General features: G+C 44.2%; 2 protein-coding genes and 1 pseudogene across 3 annotated transcripts in view; 2 read left to right on the top strand and 1 right to left on the bottom strand.

The window, feature by feature from the left end:
• LOC309977420 (uncharacterized protein) overlaps positions 1-21,987 on the bottom strand; it is a 281,570-nt gene that overhangs the window by 129,028 nt on the left and 130,555 nt on the right. The window lies entirely within an intron of this gene.
• Positions 4,291-5,364, top strand: LOC309976725 (RNA-binding protein 3-like; the record flags this gene model as incomplete). The annotated part of the gene is made up of 1 exon (XM_082862465.1): positions 4,291-5,364. The coding sequence occupies one exon, from the start codon at positions 4,291-4,293 to the stop codon at positions 4,759-4,761; it is 471 nt and encodes a 156-aa protein (XP_082718591.1). The 3' UTR covers positions 4,762-5,364.
• LOC309977075 (heterogeneous nuclear ribonucleoprotein A1-like) lies at positions 6,887-18,543 on the top strand (annotated as a pseudogene). Its single transcript has 2 exons — positions 6,887-6,969; positions 17,611-18,543. The product of its transcript is annotated as a heterogeneous nuclear ribonucleoprotein A1-like (transcript).

The following is a 21,987-nucleotide window of genomic DNA, read 5'->3' as shown; positions in this document are numbered from 1 at the left end:
CAGAGGGGAAATCATATTAATGTGATATATGTGGAAAGGTCTTCGTTCAAAATTGACACTTTAGGGACATCCCTGGCGATCCAGTAGTTAAGACACAAATGTAATGTGTGTGGCAAGGCTTTTACCCAAAGATCACAAGGTGGGACATACTGGAGCGATACCTTATAAATGAAACGAGTGTGACAAAACCTTTTCTTGACTTCAAGTATTAGTTAACTGCAGACGGTCCATTGAAAAGAAACCCTTCAAATGTATGAGCAGAGGCTTTATCCAGGCCTCACAATGCACTAGATTTCTCAATGTATATCTTGGAGAGAAAGCACACAAAGCAGTATGTGTGCTAAGGCTTGTACCTGAAGATCAACGCTCTGAAACAGAGAATGTATTTTGAAGAGCAACGTTTCAAATGTCATGAATGTTGTAAAAATTTTCATCAGCTATCCACACCTTTGTTGTAATGTGAGCATTGATACAGGTCAGAAACGATAGATATTTACTGAACATGGAAAGAAATTGACCCAACAGTGCATCCTCAGGGTCCACCAAAGAACTCATATTGGGAGGGAATCCTTACAAATGTAAGGATTCCCTTACATTAAGTAAATTTTTTGGATTAGGTACATTTTTTGAGCAATTCTTACAACAGATAACATATCAGAGAATCCATACTAGGAATAAATGTCTTATTTGTCCAACGTTAATGTGAGATACTGTATGCTGCAGAATCACTGCAAGTGACAATACGTTAAAACGTATGACATGATGTTTGTAGTACCAGAAGAAGGACATATGTAGAAGTATGCCTGTATCTTCTCTGTATAAATATGTAATTATTGGAGTTCTTTTGAAAAGACTACATTATATTTATAACCTTTCAACCTGAAGTTTGAAGTCTTGACCTTATGCCTGCATTACAGGTCTTTCATGATAGTCTCTGGGAAGGAATCTATAAAATGAGGGGTCCAATTTGATTAGGTGTGGGTCAGTCACATCCATGTTTCCTGAGAAAACAAGGACCTTGAATTATCAATTCAATATTGTTTGAATTATCAACAAGGGGAGACAAAAAATAATGTAAAACTGTGACATGGTTTATCATGTTAATTCATGTGTCTTTTTAAAAAATTAATTTTTGGCTGTGTTGGGTCTTCGTTTCTGTGCGAGGGCTTTCTCCAGTTGTGGTGAGCGGGGGCCTCTCACTGTCGCAGCCTCTCCCGTTGCGGAGCACAGGCTCCAGACGCTCAGGCTCAGTAGTTGTGGCTCACGGGCTTAGTTGCTCTGCAGCATGTGGGATCTTCCCAGACCAGGGCTGGAACCCGTGTCCCCTGCATTGGCAGGCAGATTCTTAACCACTGTGCCACCACGGAAGCCTCATGTGTCTTTTTGTAGATAGGTCATAGTGGGTTATAGGACAGAATGCTTTACTAACTGACCATGAATAGGTCAGGCAGGACGTTAAGGGAATGGGCTTTTCATGGGAGGAGAGTGACAGGTTAACAGGGACTGATTATGTGGTAGGCAGAATGCATGGGAAAATTTGGTCACTTCCTCCATTGCATGGGAATAGCTGTTGTATAGATCTATGATTAATGAAAAACTAGTCTTATTCTTCAAAATTAAAGGGAGAGCAGTTATCACAAGAGGAAAATTTAAAAGTCCCAGAATTCTAGGGCTTCCCTGGTGGCACAGTGGTTAAGAATCCACCTGCCAATGCAGGGGACACGGGTTCGAGCCCTGGACTGGGAAGATCTCACATGCCGCGGAGCAACTGCAGCCCATGTGCCACAACTGCTGAGCCTGTGCTCTAGAGTCCGGGAGCCACAACTACTGAGGCCACGTGCTACAACTACTGAAGCTCGCATGCCTAGAGCCCATGCTCTGCAACAAGAGAAGCCACCACAATGAGAAGCCTGCGCACCACAACGAGGAGTGGCCCCCACTCGCTGCAACTAGAGAAAGCCTGCGTGCAGCAATGAAGACCCAGCACAGCCAAAGATAAATAAATAAATAAATGTATAAAAAAATAAAGCCCCAGAATTCTATGTGTATATGTATGTTTGACATTTAACTGCTGTCATTGCCTTTTGCTACTGTTTTATTCAGAATGTATCATAGGTCTCTTGTTTTAATTAATAAAATTTAATTATTTTTTATGATCCTAATGAATCATGTTCCTTTCACCACCACAGTTTTCTTCCACCTAGGTACTTTATACCAGAAGGTGACAGTGCATCCGTAGGTTCTTGGGCTTTAGAGAATCTAACAATTTCTATCTATGATGGTTTCGAAAAACGTATAAGTAGATTATTTATCCTTGTGTTGTTGTCTCCAAACTTTTCTCCAGAATATTTTTGTGGCTATAATGAAATGCAGTTCTATGGCAGTTTCTGAGTGTCATGTCATTCTGCTGAATTTCTGTCTTTATGATTATAAAATAGATTTCCTTATTCTTGACACATTATTTACTCTTTACTTTCTATTATGTTAGCCACTATTTTGAATGGTGTTGAAATGGTGTATTTTTTTATGCTTTTTTACTGTGTAAAGTTTTGGAGTGCATTTCTTGTGGGAGACATATTGTTGTCTGTGTTCAAAAAAAGTGCAGTTGAGGGCTTCCCAGGTGGCGCAGTGGTTGAGAGTCCGCCTGCCGATGCAGGGGACACGGGTTCGTGCCCCGGTCCGGGAAGATCCCACATGCCACGGAGCGGCTGGGCCCGTGAGCCATGACCGCTGAGCCTGCGCGTCCGGAGCCTGTGCTCCGCAACGGGAGAGGCCACAACAATGAGAGGCCCACGTAGAGAAAAAAAAATAAAATAAAAAAAAATAATAAAAATGTGATATATTTTCTTGTATTCGTATGTGTGATACACCAGGACGTTCTGATCATTGTATCTGGAAATACTTAAAATGTTAATTTCCCTATCTAAAATTCATCATATTTGAATGGATTCTAGTGTCTCTATGGATGAAATGTTTCACATGTTAGGGATGTGATAAAACGCACTCTGTAGCAGATGTTATCTAAGAGATATTGTTATCAAAATACCGAGGGTTGAAATGAACTTATTGCATATCTGATAATCTAGTTTTACTTTCTCTAGGGTTCATATAAGGAGAATATACCTCCCTATTAAATGCCCTTAGAAATGTTGCAACGTAATTATTATTTACATGGAAATAAATTCCAGTGTCTTATGAAGAGTATTTCACAGCCTCTGTTATCCACACTTGTCAGAACTTTCAAAAATATAGACAAAGAGAAGAGCTAAACTATACTGCATCTTGCAAAAAATACAAAGTAAAACGTTCTAATTATCTTCATGATGAACATAGAGTCATCTGAGATTACATTGCTTAGTTTTTATGTACGTAAGTATACTTTCATAAACAAGCTTTTCTAGTATATAGTTAAACATAATTTTCACAAGTGTGGAATAGAGCAAGTGTCTCAAAGGATAATGTAGTTCTCATAGAAAGCAAACTATTTTTTCTGTTGCTCCCTATTTTCATGGTATCTGTATGAGACGATGGATGCTTACTAAACATTGTGGCAATTATTTCAATATACGTAAGTCAGAACATGATGCTGTACACCTTAAAATCATACAGCGATGTATGTCACGTACCTCTCAAAACGGGATAAAATGTGGTTTTAAAAGGCAAATAAAACACTAGCAAAAAAGAAAGAACAATGCAATTTATAACAAAATTTTAAACCCTTTTAAAAACTTTTTAAAATAATGGTTAGGTACGGAAATTATCATATGCCTTAGTCCTCCAGCCTCAAACCCCAAGTTTTGCCCGAGTCTGTGGAACTGAGCAGAGTGTTGGGTTTGTTGTCCTGGCTGAATTAGGAATAGAAAGGAAAAGCTCTTCTGTAGGGTGTCAGTGTGAAATGGCCCCTTCTCCCCAGGGAGGGTTTTGTAGTTCTCATTCTGGTTTGTAATAAAGAGAGAATTCCAGCTCTTGTTTCCTAAAACTAATTCAACTTCAGGAAATGTTCCCAGATCAAACTACTGCGCCACAGCTACCACTTGGAGGCCCAAATTCCCGACCACTGAATTGCTGGAGTCTCAGGAGCGGGACATGCGAGCAACCTGCTGGCAAAAACAGCTGTTTATTGAAACCACTTTTAACTTGTTGGGAGGGAAACATCTCAGTTTCCCACATCAGTGGCCCACACATCTGTAAGCTTTTACCTTAAAAGTGTTCCAGCCCAGTCTCTCGGCTTCTTGGCGGTAGCTGTCTCGTCGGCCTTTTACTTAATTTCCAGGACTTGAATTTACCGCCATGCCCTCTGAAGAAGGGAAGCTCTTCGTGGGAGGGCTCAACTTCAACACTGATGAGCAGGCTCTGGAAGACCACTTAAGCAGCTTCGGACCTATTTCTGAGGTGGTTGTTGTCAAGGACCGGGACACTCAGCGATCCCGGGGTTTTGGCTTCATCACCTTCACCAATCCAGAGCATGCCCCAGATGCCATGAGAGCCATGAATGGAGAGTCTCTGGACGGTCGTCAGATCCGTGTAGACCACGCGGGCAAGTCGGCCCGGGGAACAAGAGGGGGTGCCTTTGGGGCCTATGGGCGTGGTCACAGCTACTCTAGAGGTGGTGGGGACCAGGGCTATGGAAGTGGCAGGTATGATAGCCGACCTGGAGGATATGGATATGGATATGGAAGGTCCAGAGACTATGGCGGCAGAAGCCAGGGTGGTTATGACCGCTACTCAGGAGGAAATTACAGGGATAATTATGACAACTGAGATGAGGCATGCACACCTAATGTAGATACACAAGGAATAAAACTTCTTCTGATCCAGGACCATCCCTCCAAATGGCTGTATTTATAAAGATTTTTGGAGCTGCACTGTTTTAGTTACGTCAACTTCTTTTTTTGAGTAGAGCTCCCAAGGTAGCTTGTTAAAGACCTTTCAGAAAGTTCCGTGTGTTTTTTTGTTAAATTTTTCTCCCATTTAAAGACAAATTGAGACATTTGTGGAGTCTGGATATTGTTTCCTTTTTTTTTTTTTTTTACCAGTTTTTTAGTTCCGGCTCAGGAATGTTGGTTCTGGCAAAAAATGTTTGGCCAGACTGATTTTTTTTTTAAATAATGTGCATCTAGGAACATTTTGAACACAATGTTTAATTATGATTAGGAAGCAATCTCTGACTGTAACTATAAGAAATGAAGAACATGATTACTTAGAGGTGTTTTTTACTCCAGATCTCTGCCTTGATTATATAGAAGTTTCTTAAAAATATTTGTGTCATTTTTTTAATACTGGAAGAAAAAAATATTCTGTTGTGTTTCATGTAGTGTTTAGGATGTCTTTCAACGAGTTGATTAAAAAGATGAAAACAAAACAAAACAAAACAACAACAAAAAAAAGTGTTCCAGAAAGTCACTTAAAATCAGCAGTTACAAGAAAAGGGGAAGCACGGCGCTCACTCGCCCCGCCACCCCAGACCCTTCCCCCTGCTCTCTCTGCGCAGAGCTGGGCTCTCGCCCCGCCCCTAGCCAGTAGCGGCCCGCCCAGAGCCCGCCCCCGGAAGTCCCGCCTGGTCCCTTCGGACGGACTTTCCTCCTGAACCGGAAACGGGGTACACGTGTTGGAGGTCTCGCTACGAAGTATTTCTACTTTGCTGTAAGTATGTGCTGCGCTGTTCCCCGTATTCTGCCTTCAGGGTCTTGGGAGTGACTATCAACCTTACACCCCAGCGCCTGGCCCTCCGGCCGGGTAAATCCAGACGCTGTTACAGGTTGGGTATCTGTTCATTTGGGTTGAAATCGGTGCGAGGTTGCCTGTTCTCGTGGCTTTTCTGCCTTCCATGTAGACACCGCGTTTCGCGTCGTTTTCCTTCATAAAACCCTTCAGTACCCCCGCCCCCCGCAATGAGAAGTCCTCTTCCGCGAGGTGGATTCGCGCCCCCTAGCCTCGCACTCTCGGTCTTCGGTCCCCCGAGACACAGCCTTTCGCGACATTTTCCTGCTTAAAATCCTTCATTACCTACGCCTGCGCCTTGTAAAGTCCCCTTCTGCGAGGTGGATTCGCGCGCCCGCAGCTTCGCTCTCTCCCGCTGCCGGCGAGGCCGTGTCCTCTCCCTGGCCCTGGGATTCTGCAGAGCCCGCTCCTCTCCTGAGACCCCCTCGCTCCCTCCCAGACCCTCTGTCCTCGCGTCTCCTCAGGCCGGTCCTTGTGCTCCCCCGGCCTCCCCTTCGTAGTCAGCCCTTCCCCTCAGCCCGCACAGGGGGAGGTGACCTGGGCCAGACGTGTGACACCCAGTGTTCTTCCGTCCCAAATTCCAAATGGTGTCTTCCAGTAGCTGGGCATCTTGTTTATTCTCCATCCCTCTAAATATGTGGGGCAGGGGGATCAGGAGAAACAGAGACACAGTGACTGAGAGACAAGGAGAAAAACTGAGGAGAAAAGAATGAGGGAGGGGCTTCCTTGGTGGCGCAGTGGTTGAGAGTCCGCCTGCCGATGCAGGGAGCGCGGGTTCGTGCCCCGGCCCGGGGGCCATGGCCGCTGGGCCTGCGCGTCCGGAGCCTGTGCTCCGCAGCGGGAGAGGCCGCAGCGGTGAGAGCCCCGCGTACCGCCAAAAAAAAAAAAAAAAAAAAAAACAACAAAAAGAATGAGGGCGAATCGAAGGGAACGTGAACCATGGCTGAGGATCTTGAAGAGGAATAGTAACATAAAATAAATTTAGCCTTGAAAGTCTTGCACTGTGATAAAATATAGAAGTAATTAAAATAGGATCTGCGGGACTGGAGAGCAACATAGTGGGAGGGACCTAGGATCATTGGCAGGAGGGGGATAACAGTGGAGAGGCAACACATAGCGTGGCGGTGGAAGACAAAAGACTTGGAACCTTGGCCTTCAGAGCAACATGGTGCCTGGCGAGATAGAAGAAACAAAGATTTCAGGAGCAGAGGAAGAAAACGAGCAGGAAAGAAGCATAGCCACCTGGAGGTGCTAGAGAGTGGGGACAAAGGGAGCATAACAGGGATAGAAAGAGTGTAACCCAAGGGCAGAGAGGGAGCAGAGATGGGGGGAAGAAAGAGGCACGAATATCCAGAGATTTAGGGTAATCAGAAAGGTTTTGGGAAAGAGCCATAAGAGGGGAAACAAGTTGCAGAGTGGACTGGACACATGTGAGAGTCGATATAGGAGGGCAAGAATGAGACAGTTTGGCATCCGGGGCCTGGCAACCTTTGCTGCAGTGCTTACACCTGGACAAACATCTGGAGCAACAGAATACAAAGAAAGTAGAAGGAACTAAAAATAACTGTGTGCATGAACAGTTGGGGCAAATTATAAACAATATAGAAAGAAACTAAAAACCCAATTGCCACTTCTGAGGTGTTGGGTGCAAAAACAGGGTACTGTGCATGCACCCTGCACACCGCTCCAGCCTGACCCCTGGACCCACCCCTACCTCACTCCATATAAGGGACAAACTTGCCCCCTGACCCTGGGAGCGAGCAAGGGATCCTGTTACTTGTTGCTGCATGAGTCCCAATAAAGCCTTGCCTGAATTTCTTGTCTGGACTCTTAGCAATTTCTATTGATAAAGGAGCCCCCAAATCCTGATCCGTAACAAGAACACCAGCAGAGTGGAGGGGAAGAAAAACAGAGACAAAATAGAAAAAGGGAGAAAGATAAAGAGAATGAAATGGAAACGCACAGTAGTGCAGGTAGTGTTGGGGAAACTGGATCCAGATGGATGGTGAATTGTCTCGATATGGATGATTAAGTTGTGATATGCTGATTTGTGGCTTTAGAATATAGTAAGTATAAAATTTGTTTACTTAGGTTTACAGATGAGGATGACAATTGCAAAACTGTTTATAAGATTTGTGCATTTAGTAATTATTTGTATCAGAAGATAACTTCATTATTTATTTTTGGCTGCGTTGGGTCTTCGTTGCTGCGCGCGGGCTTTCTCTAGTTGTGGTGAGTGGGCTTCTCATTGCGGTGGCTTCTCGTCGCGGAGCACGGGCTCTAGGCACGCGGGCTTCAGTAGTTGTGGCACACAGGCTCAGTAGTTGTGGCGAACGGGCTTAGTTCTGTGGCATGTGGGACCTTCCCGTACCAGGGCTGGAACCCGTGTCCCCTGCATTGGCAGGCGGATTCTTAACCAGTGCACCACCAGGGAAGTCCCTAACTTCATTTTCATGTGGTGTATCACACTGACTGATGTGCAGATATTGAAAAATCCTTGCATCCCTGGGTTAAATCCCACTTGATTATGGTGTATGATCCTTTTAATGTACTGTTGGATTCGGTTTGCTAGTATTTTGTGGAGGATTTTTGCGTCTATGTTCATCAGTGATATTGGCTTGTAATTTTCTTTTTTCTGGTGGCATCTTTTTTTTTTTTTTTGCGGTGCACGGGCCTCTCATTGTCGCGGCCTCTCCCGTTGCGGAGCACAGGCTTCGGATGCGCAGGCTCAGCGGCCATGGCTTACAGGCCCAGTCGCTCTGCGGCATGTGGGATCTTCCCGGACCGGGGCATGAACCCATGTCCCCTGCATCGGCAGGCGGACTCTCAACCACTGCGCCACCAGGGAAGCCCCAATAATGTTTTATATTAACATTCAAAATCAAGTTTAGCCAGTTAGCCTTATATTTTGTTTTCTTCTTTTTCTGTGGTATGTTAAAATGGCTGTGAGATGATAGGAAGATTTTTCCCTCAGGTCCCTCTTACCTGTTCTGTACAAATGATGAAGGATGGACTAGATTGACTTGGAAGCTTCCAACAGAGTCTCTCTATTCATGATGAAGAAGTTTGCTGAGAGCTTATTTCTCAGCTGACCCCTTACAATGTTTTCTGCACCAACAGCTGTGCTTTTGCAGTGGCCACGCTGCACAGCTTTCAGGATCTCCGTTCCTTGACCAGGCATTGAACCCGAGCCAGGGCAGTGAAAGCCCAGCATCCTAACCACTAGGGCAACTGGAAACTCCCTGTATTTTTAAGTTATTTTAATGTGATTTTTCTGGAAAAGAAGAATTAAATGGTTGGTACCAGTGTGATCTGACCTTGAAAGAGAAGTTTCCATTGCTCAGACCTGTGATAGATGGTGTTTTAAATAGGATGAGCAATAAGGACAGACTCTTCCCACTTAACCCTTCGGGTGACCTTTTTAGAATTCAGTTACGCCTGATTCTGTTCACTCAACTCAGACTTTCTCATAACTGCCTCAGAGAGCCCACTCGTAACATGGAGGTGATCGACTCCACCAGAAATTCTTCATTTGAGCAACAGAGACCCTTGAAATGATTGGCCCAGTTGGGCGTGAGTTTGTGTGTGGCAGTGCCCAGTTGAATTTAGAGTTTTAATTTTAACTTATTTTATTTTATTTATTTACTTATGGCTGCGTTGGGTCTTCGTTGCTGTGCACGGACTTTCTCTAGTTGTGGTGAGCGGGGGCTACTCTTAGTTGCAGTGCACAGGCTTCTCATTGCAGTGGCTTCTCTTGTTGTGGAACATGGGCTCTAGGCGCATGGGCTTCAGTAGTTGTGCCATGCGGGCTCAGTAGTTGTGGCACACGGGCTTAGTTGCTCGGCAGCATGTGGGATCTTCCCGGACCAGGGCTCGAACCCGTGTCCCCTGCATTGTCAGGCGGATTCTTAATCACTGTGCCACCAGGGAAGCCCCTAATTTTAATTCTCAGTTCTTACACTCAGACCTCCACTGGCTACCGTTTGTCCGCTGGACAAAATCCTGACTCCTCACTGTGGGTACACAGCCCTGTGTCATCCTCAGGACCCTGCCGGGGTCTCCAGCCTCATCCTGGGAGCTTAACCTTTTCTCATGGTTCACTCTGCCCCGGTCACATTCACCTTTTCTTTGTTCCCAAACACCAAAACCTTTTCTGTCTCAGATCTTAGTTCCTTTCTTACCTTCTCCCTTTAAGTCACCATGGGTCAGGCCCTCTGTCCTCCTTCAGGTCTAGGCTCAGGGAGGTCTCCCCAGCCCCTCCTGACAATCTCTTGTCACACGACTGGTTTTATTGTCCCTACGTCAATCACCCTCACGAGAAATGCCTTTCTCCATTGATTATTTGGAGTCTTTCCCATTTTCACTTCACTGAAGAGCACACGTTTTCCTCTTCTGAGGATGGCTGCAACGTCTCACTCTGGGGATGTGTTTAGAAGCTAGGACTGTAGGATGGGCTGAGTAATCTCCCCTAAGGAGAGACCAGGTGAACAGGGTAGGTGATGAGGGTGGTTCCCATATTTGTTCTGGACATTTCGACTTTAATTGATCCTTACCCCATGTGGCTACTTAATTACTCAAAAGCAAAAAGATGTAGGGAGCTGTAAAAAGCCCTACAAATCTGATGTCCTCATGCAGTGTCCTGATGTGTCCCTGTGTTTAGTCTCCTGTGTCACTGCTCCCCTGTAGCCCCCAGGTATTCCAGTCTCTGCACATCCAGTGACCAGTCGCCACCTTGGACAGGAGCTTTGCCTTCAAGCATTTCATGTGCTCAGAGTCCAGGATAGTGATTTCACTGTGCTAAGTGGGGGGCATAAATCCAGAACCTAAGGGGAATGAAGGAAGTCCCTGTCAAAGAGCTAGCGGACTCCCAACCACTGCGCCACCAGGGAAGCCCTAATTAATCTTTTAATTACCTGTGAGTTGGGAGAACAGGAGACAAGAGACCTGGGGACCCCTCTCTCTTTGAGACTTCCTCACTGAATTCCGATGCCTTTGTAACTGAAGTCCATAACGTCCCCAGTTGCTGGTAAATTTTCCCAGGAGGGTCAACTTCTTGACCTTCATACTGAACGCCCAGCGTCCTTTGGATGGTTTCTTGTGAATATTCCTGTTGCGATGCCTTTGCAGACAGATACTTGTGCCTTTTAGCCCTCTTTGCCCGTGTTTGCATGAGGAGAGGTGGAAAAATGGGGAAATTGAAGGGGGCCCTGTAGGGTTCTATAGGCTGGATATGGCCGCAAGGGCAAGCATCAAGATGAGCCCCATGCATGGTGTGTTCAGCTGTCGCTTTGGTCTCAAGGGGTTTGTGGCAAGGGATGTGTCAGTTCTGGCTGGAGCACCTGGAATTGGGTTTATGGGTAGTTGCGGGTGCATTGCATGGTTTGAGGTGCCGTAGTGTCTTAGCTCAGGTTCCCTGGGACATAGCTGCTGAGACTGAGGTTTCCATGCATTGGTTTATTTGGATATTTCATGGTTATACCTGGGGACGAATGAAGGCAGTGGATTTAGGCAGAGAAAAACATTTTTCTCCAGTGTTGTGAGAAGTATGGCCTGAGCTGAGCCCACAGGGATCTTTGGGTGCATGAGGATGGGTGCCTTGTCCTCCGTCTATGCATCTAGAGGGTGCCCTACAGCCTCCACACCACCGGTGACTTCTGTTGGGTCTTTTGGATGGTGTAGACTCATTGTGCGATTGCTAGAGTAATACAGGGAAAATTTCAGTGATCGTGTTGTGAGTTATCTTTGGTAGTTTTTAGTATTTTGGGTCCCAAATGAAGAAAGTTTTAGATGCACTGTGAAAGACACAGAAGAGAATTTGGAGTGTTTCCGTGGGAGATTTGGGGTTATCACTGGGGCATGTGCACCATTGGAAACATCTTTCTTTTATATATAGTTTTTTGGAGATGACAGTGTTTGGTCTGTGGTCATGGTGAAGGAAAATATATGTAGTTTTCCCTCAGGCGTGATTTATTGAAGTAGAGTGTTTTCTCGTATTTTATAGTAGGATGAGTTGATACAGATTGTACGGAGACTGTGTTGGACCCCATGAGAGTTTGTAAGTTCATTTGAGTCCAGAAGGAAAATTATGAGCACTAAGCTTTGAACGGCAAAAGGTTTTCGTTAGGGATATTCTGCTAGGGATGTGTCTGTGGACACAACTTGAGAGGGGCCATTAAGTTCTCTGATGTAGTGAAAGATTTTTCCAAGAATCAGAGGGCAAGGAGCACCACAGTGATCTGCAGCCCAGAGGCTCATCCTTGGGAAGCTGTAGCTGCTACTTTCTGGCTGCCAGGTCAGTGCTGGTTCCTCTACTGTCCTCTCCCTACCTGTGTGAAAATACACACGCACACACACACATACACATACACATACACGCACGCACAATACACAGAACAGGGAACCCTTGTGCTTTGTTGGTGGGAATGTAAGTGTTAGGGCTTTTATTGAAGACAGTATGGAGTTTCCTTAATAAAATAAACATAGAACGGGCACACAGTCTATGACACCCATGTCTGGCTACATATCCAAATGAAATCACATCATTATAGTGAGGTTAATATTTGTACTCCAATGAATATTATTGCATTATTCAAAACAGCCAAGATGTAGAAAGAACTAAAATGCCTGTTGGCAAATGAATGGATATAGAAAATACATGTCAGCCATAAATGATGACATTGTGACAAAAAAAGAAAGGTATTATATATGGAAACTAGAAATGTCAAACTCATAGAGCCATAGAGTATAAAGATTGTTAGAGTGCAAGTCCCAGAGAGATCCTCTTTCTAGTCCGCAGTCCCTCAAAGGATGAACATGCATCTTTCAGCCTTTTAGTTTGTCTCCTGTGGGTAGATCACATGGTTTCATCGTATAATATCTGACCTACAAATCTTGTATTTTGTTTCGCTCTTGTACTGCTCTGTCAAGTTGGGGAATGTATACTCTTCTTGATTTCGTACTCTCCTAAGTTGGCATGATTTTGCCTCTGAAACTTGTTTTTGAAATACCTAGTCCTAGGGTCTGAAATTTTATCCAGTTTCTCTGCTGTGATGAGCCACCCTTAGTTAATGCACAACTTCAGGTAGACTCTCCATCGTGTGGGTTTGCTGGGTAACAGAAATTTTTGATGTAGAACAGTTTCCGTCATATGTTGTAATATTTTCCTGCAGCATACAAAATCACCATTTCAAGCTATGTAGTGGAGTGGTCAGCATGTTCTAGGATGTGAGACAGAAAGTATCAACAGAGCCTGGCTGATAAGTCTTTCCAAAGGGTATTTTCTGATTTTGAGGACTATCACAAACCATTTCTCAAGGGCAGTGACTCTTAGGATGTGTTCATCTATTCCTTCAAGAGACACTCTTGGGATTTACTAGGGATTGGGTTGACTCTGTTGATTGCTTTGGGTAGTATTTACATCTAGAAAATATTGACTACCAATTAATGAACTTGGGATGTCTTTGCATTGTGTCCTTTCTAATATTTTTCAGCTGTGTTTTTAGTTTACAGTGTACAAAATCTTTCCCTTTAAATGTCAGCTTATTCCAAGTATTTTACTTATTTCTTTGATGTTATGGTTAATAGAGTTGTTTCTGAATTTCCTTGTTTTTTTTTAAGGAGTGTTTTTTGTTGTTGTTTTTTGTGCCACACAGCACTGCTTGAGGGATCTCAGTTTCCCGATCAGGGATTGAACCCGGACCACAGCAGTGAAAGCGCCAAATCCTAACTACTCGACCACCAGGGAACCAGGGAACTCCCCCTGAATTTCCTTCTTGATTGGTCATTTTTAATTTATAGAAACACAGTTGATTTTATTTGTTGATTTTATCTCATAATTTTTCTGAATTCCTTCATTATTTCTAGCAGGTTTATTTTGCAGAACCTTCAGGGTTTTCTACATACTAGAACATGTTGTTTGTCAACAGAGATAATTTTGCTTCCTTTTTCTATTTGGATACCGTTTATTTACTTATTTTTTTCTGCCTATGTGTTCCTGCTAGGCTTTCTAGTAATTCGTTTTTAGAAACAGTGAGAGCAGATATCCTTGTCTTGTTCCTGATCTTAGAGGAAAATCTGTTGAGTATGATGTTAGCCATGGGCTGTTACTATACGTCCTTAATGTTGAGGAATTTTTGTCTTGTTTTTAGTTGATTGAGTGTTGTTATCCTAAAAGACTGTTGATATTTGTCAACTGCTTTTTCTGCATCAGTAGAGATGATCATGTTGTCTTTTTCTTTCATTCTGTTAACATGCTGTTTTACATTGAACGATTTCCATATGTTGAACCATCCTTATATTTTAAAAATACATTCCCATTAGCCATGGTATATAATCGTTTTAATGTGCTATTGAGTTGTTAGGTATAATGTGTAGAGTTTTATCATAGCTTCTTTTTTTTTTTTTTTTTTTTTTTGCAGTACGCGGGCCTCTCCCGTTGTAGAGCACAGGCTCTGGATGCGCAGGCTCAGCGGCCATGGCTCACGGGCCCAGCCGCTCGGCGGCATATCATAGCTTCTTTATATCATTTTGATGTATTCATGTTCTGTAGTAATATTCCCTATTTCATTTGAAATTAGTAGTTTTATTTATTGTGAACAGAGGAGGGACAAATTATTTGTGACAGAAGCTACAGTATCATATATTGTAATAATTACCTATTAATTATCACCCTGTGAGATTATACATGTCTGCCCTTTGATAACAAGGTTGGCTGCTTGACTTAGGCAACCCTTACTTCCCTTTGAGAGGATTGTACTTCCTTGCCCATTTATGCCTTTTGAGTTCCCGGGCCAGTTTGGTGTGAGTAGAATGGCATGTTTCAACCTGAAATCAAAGCTTTTATTTGCTTCATATAACCCTGTCTTCTCTCTACTGCAAGAATGGTCTTGGATAGACTGAAATTTTAGTGGGAATGACAGAATCAAATTATTGAAAGAAGCAAGAGGTGAATAATGATTCATATAATATAAGGAAGCAATCAGTGTTTCTTGTTGTAAGCCATTGAGAATTCAGGAATATTTGTTACCATAGCAAAACTTGTAGACAGTTAACTGGTACACTTTCAATGACCTTTTCTTTTTCCATACCCATCTTAACCTCCCAAAGTCAAGGTTATAGGTGAGAACTCATTATCTCCAGTAATTACTCCACCTTTAACCCTTGGATTCACTTCCTAAATTATTACCCTTATTCCTTCTCATATATTGCCTCTTGCCATTAGAACATGCATTTACTCTTTTTAAAAAACTATTTATTTATTTATTTAGGCTGCGCCATATCTTAGTTGCGGCACGCGGGATCTTCGTTGTGGCATGCGGGATCTTTTAGTTACGGCATGCGGACTTCTTAGTTGCGGCATGCATGTGGGATCTAGTTCCCCAACCAGGGATGGAACCTGGGCCCCCTGCATTGGGAGCTCAGAGTCTTACCCACTGGACCACCAGGAAAGTCCCGCATTTATTCTTATTTATTTATTTTTAACATCTTTATTGGAGTATAATCGCTTTACAATGGTGTGTTAGTTTCTGCTGTATAACAAAGTGAATCAGCTATATGTATTCATATATCCCCATATCCCCTCCCTCTTGTGTGTCCGTCCCACCCTCCCTATTCCACCCCTCTAGCTGGTCACAAAGCACCGAGCTGATCTCCCTGTGCTATGTGGCTGCTTCCCACTAGCTATCTGTTTTACATTTGGTAGTGTATATATGTCCATGCTACTCTCTCACTTAGTCCCAGCTTACCCTTCCCCCTCCCTGTGTCCTCAAGCCCATTCTCTACGTCTGCATCTTTATTCCTGTCCTGCCTCTAGGTTCTTCAGAACCATTTTTTTTTTTTTTAGATTCCATATATACGTGTTAGCATATGGTATTTGTTTTTCTCTTCTGACTTACTTCACTCTGTATGACAGACTCTAGGTCCATCCACCTCACTACAAATAACTCAATTTCATTTCTTTTTATGGCTAATATTCCATTGTATATATGTGCCACATCTTCTTTATCCATTCATCTGCCGATGGACACTTAGGTTGCTTCCATGTCCTGGCTATTGTAAATAGTGCTGCGTGAACATTGTGGTGCATGACTCTTTTTGAATTATGGTTTCCTCAGGGTATATGCCCAATAGTGGGATTGCTGGGTCGTATGGTAGTTCTATTTGTAGTTTTTTAAGGAGCCTCCATACTTATTTATTTCTATTGAAGTATAGCTGATGTACCATGTTGTGTTAGTTTCAGATGTACAGTAAAGTGATTCAGATATATATATTCTGTTTTGGATTCTAATCCATTATAGGATATTACAAGATATTGATTTTAGTTCCCTGTGCTGTACAGTAGGTATTTGTTTTTTGTCTATTTGATATATAGTGCTGTATATCTGTTAATCCCAAACTCTAATTTATTCCTCCCCCACTTTCCCCTTTGGTAATGATAAGTTTGTTTTCTATGTTTTTGAGTTTATTTCTGTTTTGTAAATAAGTACACTTGTATAGTAGATTCATTCGTTTTTAATTCAATTGCAAATATATTACGTTCATTGTCTAACTACCCTTAAAGGGCTTTGTGTTTTCAGTTATAAAACTTCCAACTGGTTTACCATGATCAAATATTTGTAAATAATCCCACTGAAATTGCCCTATTTCATGGTGCCGCCTTCCTCTGAATGAGGAAGCCTCGGAACTGGATGAGCTCAGTTAAGACTAAATTTTGGTCTGAAAATATCCTCTAGGATTTTGTTCAGTTTATGGTTCATAGATTTCTGACTTGGTGATTTAGAGCAACATATTTCAGCACTTAATGATTTCTCTTGTATGTGACAGGGAGAGTCACAACACGGGCACAATGAGTATGAAGGGTCCTTCAATGCCATCCAAAGTAGAAACGCTAAGGTTCCTGGGCAAGTTTGTTATTACTAGTATTAGTTTAAATTTTCTAATATTCCTTTATTCAAATATAACACATGTATTTATTATTTTTTGAATTTCGCTTTGTGTCATATTACGGAGTGAAAATGTTAGACTTTACTTAAACTCTGTAACTTGAAAATATCAAAGGTTGAAGAGCTCCTTTTCTTCTTTTGTGCTAAAGGAAACAGCTTACTTAGCCAAGAACTACACCTCCCTGTCAATTTTAGTGTGACTCGAGATAGCTCCCTTGTTTCCTTAGGAACCAGCCAGATAGGAATACTCCAAAGTCCCAGCCTCAGTGTCATCCTCAGTTGTCCTCAGTGATCACTGGGTACAGTGACCGTTACCATGATTTTTTGTGTGTGTGTTACGCGGGTCTCTCACTGCTGCGGCCTCTCCCGCTGCGGAGCACAGGCCCCAGACGTGCCATGGCCCAGCCGCTCCGCGGCATGTGGGATCCTCCCGGACCGGGGCACGAACCCGTGTCCCCTGCATTGGTAGGCGGACTCTCAACCACTGCGCCACCAGGGAAGCCCCGTTACCATGATTTAATCAAAATTTAGTATGCTTTTCTCCCCTCCCAAGGTCACTATTTTAGACCGCTTTTGAGCCTTGTAATTCAGAGCAAGCGCTGCCTGAACATCTCCTCCAAGTAGGAGACTTTAGTGTAAAACATCCCCTGAGAATGTAGCCTCAGGCCACCTAATCATCCACTCTTCCATATGGGGGCTTTCCTGCCTTGTTGACCTCTGGGTGTAAAAGAAAAACTGTTGATTGGTCTGACTTTTTTTTTTTTTGCGGTACGCGGGCCTCTCACTGCCGTGGCCTCTCCCGTTGCGGAGCACAGGCTCCGGACGCGCAGGCGCAGCGGCCATGGCTCACGGGCCCAGCCGCTCCGCGGCATGTGGGATCTTCCTGGACCGGGACACAAACCCGTGTCCCCTGCATCGGCAGGCGGACTCTCAACCACTGTGCCACCAGGGAAGCCCTGCAGAAGCTCTTTATCGGAGGTTTGAGCTTTGAAACAACTGATGAGTGAGGAGCCATTCTGAGCAGCGGGGTATGCTCACACATTGGGTGGCAACGAGGGATCCAAACACCAAGCGCTGCAGAGGCTTCGGGGTTGTCACATACGCCACTGTGGAGGAGGTGGATGCAGTCATGCATGCAAGGCCACACAAGGTGGATGGAAGAGTTGTGGAACCAAAAAGGGCCGTATCAAGAGAAGATTCTCACAGACCTGGTGCCCACTTAACTGTGAAAAAGATTTTTGTTGGTGGCATTAAAGAAGGTGCTGAAGAACATCACCTAAGAGATTATTTTGAACAGCATGGGAAAACTGAAGTGACTGAAATCATGACTGACCAAGGTAGTGGCAAAAAGAGAGGCTTTGCTTTCGTAACCTTTGATGACCATGACTCTGTAGACAAGACTGTCAGTCAGAAATACCACCCGGTGAATGGCCACAACTGTGAAGTAAGGAAAGCCCTATCTAAGCAAGAGATGGCTAGTTCCCCATCCAGCCAAAGAGGTCGAAGTGGTTCTGGAAACTTCGGTGGAGGGGGTCGTGGAGGGGGTTTTGGTGCGAATGACAGGTTTGGTCGTGGAGGAGACTTCAGTGGCCGAGGTGCCTTTGGTGGCAGCCGCGGTGGCGGGGGATATGGTGGCAGTGGGGATGGCTATAATGGGTTCGGTACTGATGGAAGCCATTTTGGAGGTAGTGGAAGCTACAATGATTCTGGCAGTTACAACAAACAATCTGCAAATTTTGGACCCACGAAAGGAGGAAACTTTGGAGGCAGAAGTGCTGGCCCCTGTGGTGGTGGAGACCAATACTTTCCCAAACCACAAAACCAAGGTGGCTGTGGCGGTTCCAGCCGCAGCAGGAGCTGTGGTGGGGGCAGAAGGTTTTAACTGCTCCCGGGAAACAAAGCTTAGCAGGAGAGGAGAGACAGAGAAGTGACGGGGAAACTCCAGGTTACAAAAGCGTTGTGAACTCAGCCAAGCACAGTGGTGGCCGGGCCTAACTGCTACAAAGAAGACATGTTTTAGACAGTACTCATGTGTGTGGGGAAAAAAAATCGGGGACTGTATTTGTGGCTAGTTGTATAACAGGTTATTTTATTTTATTTATTTATTTTTTGCGGTACGTGGGCCTCTCACTGTTGTGGCCTCTCCCGTTGCGGGGCACAGGCTCCGGACGCGCAGGCTCCAGAAGCGCAGGCTCAGCGGCCATGGCTCACGGGCCCAGCCGCTCCACGGCATGTGGGATCTTCCCGGACTGGGGCACGAACCCGTGTCTCCTGCATCAGCAGGCGGACTCTCAACCACTGCGCCACCAGGGAAGCCCTAACAGGTTACTTTAGTTTTTGTTCTGTGGAAAGTGTAAAGCATTCCAACAAAGGGTTTTAATGTAGATTTTTTTTTTTTTGCACCCATGCTGTTGATTGCTAAATGTAATAGTCTGATCATGACGCTGAATGACGCTGTGGTTTTTTTTAAATGTGCTGTGTAGTCTACTCTGAAGCCATTTTGGTAAACTACCCCAACAGTGTGACGTTAGAATTCCTTCAGGGTGATGCCAGGTTCCATTCAAAGTTTATTTACAACCTGCTTTGGTGGAGAAGCTATGAACTGACCGTTACTGTGTCATGACCTAGAGTTCACCGTTAAAAGGGTCACCCAAGCAAAGTCATGGAGTTCTTTGGTTATTAATATGATTGTTGGCACATCCTGTGCAATATATCTAAATTGAATTATGGTACCAGATAAAGTTATAGATGGGAATGAAGCTTGTGTGTCATCCATTATCATGTGTAATCAACAAATGATTTAATACCCTCTTAAAAAGAAATTCGCCCTTTTAAATGGTTATATGATCAATTGTTATCTATAGTTTTACAGTGGCTGTTGAATGACTCTGTAGGTATTTTGTGAAAAAGCAGGGAAGAATGATGAAATCCTTTATGCACAAGGATTGGTAGTATTATCAGGGAAAATACCAAAAAGTAGGGAATGAGCGTGAGGATGTGTTGCTCCAAACCTTAACTCCTCTGGCTGAGCTAGCTGTCCCAGCTGCTCTGACAATTATGCCACTATATACACCCCTTCCACCACTTTCCATTCCTATCCAGCCCGTATTCCTTACACTGAGGCCCAGGACAGCCCCTCCTTATAGGGGTCAGATAGAAAATCCTGTGTTAGTTTCAGGGGTACGGGGACTTGGTCTGGTATTGCCATCTAAGACCTGACAGGGCACCCAATTTGGGCCAGGAGCCATTTCCGGGATGGGCAGTTCCCCTTACGCCATTATCTCATAGGGGGCGTAAATGCAAATGAATAGCCGGCTGGGTTTCTCAGACTTGTTTAATTGGAAGGATTGCAGTCCTCATAAGATCGCAGCCCTCCTTATAGGGAGGATCCCCTACACCTGAAGCCCACTTGGAAGCACCCACAGCTGAACCGAATTGGGACCCCAGTCAGGGAAGAAGGCCCTTATTAGAGCACCACTCATTAGTGCACCTTGGCAGGGCCTTGAAAAGGGAAACCAAAGCAAAAGAGTTTGAGCAACATTCAGCAAAACAAATGAAGACCTCAGGCCTACAGACGTCATACTAATGCAGATCCTGAGGCCCCTGAAAATATTAGAATAGTACATTTGACCTTTTGGGGCAAAGTGCCTCCGATATCAGGAGAAAGTTGGAAAAATTAGATGGTACATTTGGAGTGAACCCTCCTCAGTTGGTAGATGTTGCTTTTAAAGTGTTCAACAGGGAACAACAGAAAAATGAAGATGCAAAACGACACACCACTCTTTTGACAGTGGCATTGGATTCCTGGAAGGCGAGTAACCTGAAGAGAGGTGAGCGCCCACTGGGGAAGGAACAATGTGCTTACTGGAAGGAGGGGGAACATTGGAGAAGGTTGCCCTTGGCTAAAACAGAAGAAGAATGATAAAAGACAAGAACCTCTCATGGTAGAAAGAGAGGAACACTGAATGAAGAGGCCCAGGGGCTCCCTTGGACTTGAGGCACCTAATTCCCCACAGAAGTTGGGGGTGAAATTGACAGTGGGGAATGAGCTGATTAACTTTCTTTTTTTTTTTTAAATAAAATTAAATATTTATTTATTTATGGCTGTGTTGGGTCTTCGTTTCTTTCTGTGCGAGGGCTTTCTCTAGTTGCGGCCAGTGGGGGCCACTCTTCATCGCGGTGTGCGGGCCTCTTCACTATCGCGGCCTCTCTTGTTGCGGAGCACAGGTTCCAGATGCACAGGCTCAGTAGCTGTGGCTCACGGGCCTAGTTGCTCTGCGGCATGTGGGATTTTCCCAGACCAGGGCTCGAACCTGTGTCCCCTGCATTGGCAGGCAGATTCTCAACCACTGTACCACCAGGGAAGCCCTGATTAACTTTCTGATAGACCTCACCCTGAAGTTTTTCCACCAGAATAGCTTGACATCAGAGTCCCACCAGAACACGCTTTAATTTAAGCCTACAGATGGGGCTCATGAAAATCCCTGGAAAGGAGACAAAGCTCTTTCCCGCAAGGTCTTAAAAATAACCCAAAGACTGCTGTCAGACCTCCACAGATGGGGACTCAACACAGAGGAAACTGCCCAACCCAGGACTGAAAAACAGACTGTCCTCAAATGCCTTGAACTGCAAGAAATTTCAGATAACCTGCTAGTGTTTGTGTGGACACTCTTTCAGGATGGGTGGAAGTATATCCCACGGACAGAAAATCTCTGAAGTGGTTAAAGCCCTTCTAAGGGATATTATCCCCGGATTTGGAAGAAGGCATTAAAACTGCATTCATCCTGGAGACCATAAGCAACAGGAAAAACCAAGAAAATGAATCATACATTAAAAAGGAACATCGCTAAAACATGTCAAGAGACACTGAGTTTGGGATGAGGCCTTGCCAGTTGCTCTGCTATGGATCAGTGGCTCCCAAAAGCAGGCTTAAATTAAGCCGCTTTAGAGTACTGTATGGCAGGCCTTGCAGGTGTGTTCCCAGGCAGGAGAATCTATAAATGCTAAAGACGTAGTGGTGGCCAATCACATTAAAACTTTGGGCTCTATTTATTCATGAGTATACCTCCAGCAGGTCTGCCCATCCAACCGAAGTAGATGGGAATTCCATCTCCATTGCCCATTGGAGAAGGGGCAACCAATTTGTCTAATTGTGTCCAAAGAAATAGCACCGGAATTTAGTATATGTATTGAACTGGAACCAAAACCCCAAGTTCAGTTACGAATTAGACAAGAAACTGCTAAGAGGTTTCATCAGGTTTAAATAGTTGTAGATAAAAAGGACTAACTAAAGATTCTAAGGAACATTCCTCACCTCTGTTCAGCA

The sequence above is a fragment of the Leucopleurus acutus genome (genome assembly GCF_964270905.1).
Source record: "Leucopleurus acutus genome assembly, chromosome: 20".
In the NCBI taxonomy this organism is placed as follows: Eukaryota; Metazoa; Chordata; class Mammalia; order Artiodactyla; family Delphinidae; genus Leucopleurus; species Leucopleurus acutus.
The sequence above is the reverse complement of the archived record's forward strand: the minus strand, read 5'-3'. Positions and strand labels throughout refer to the sequence as shown.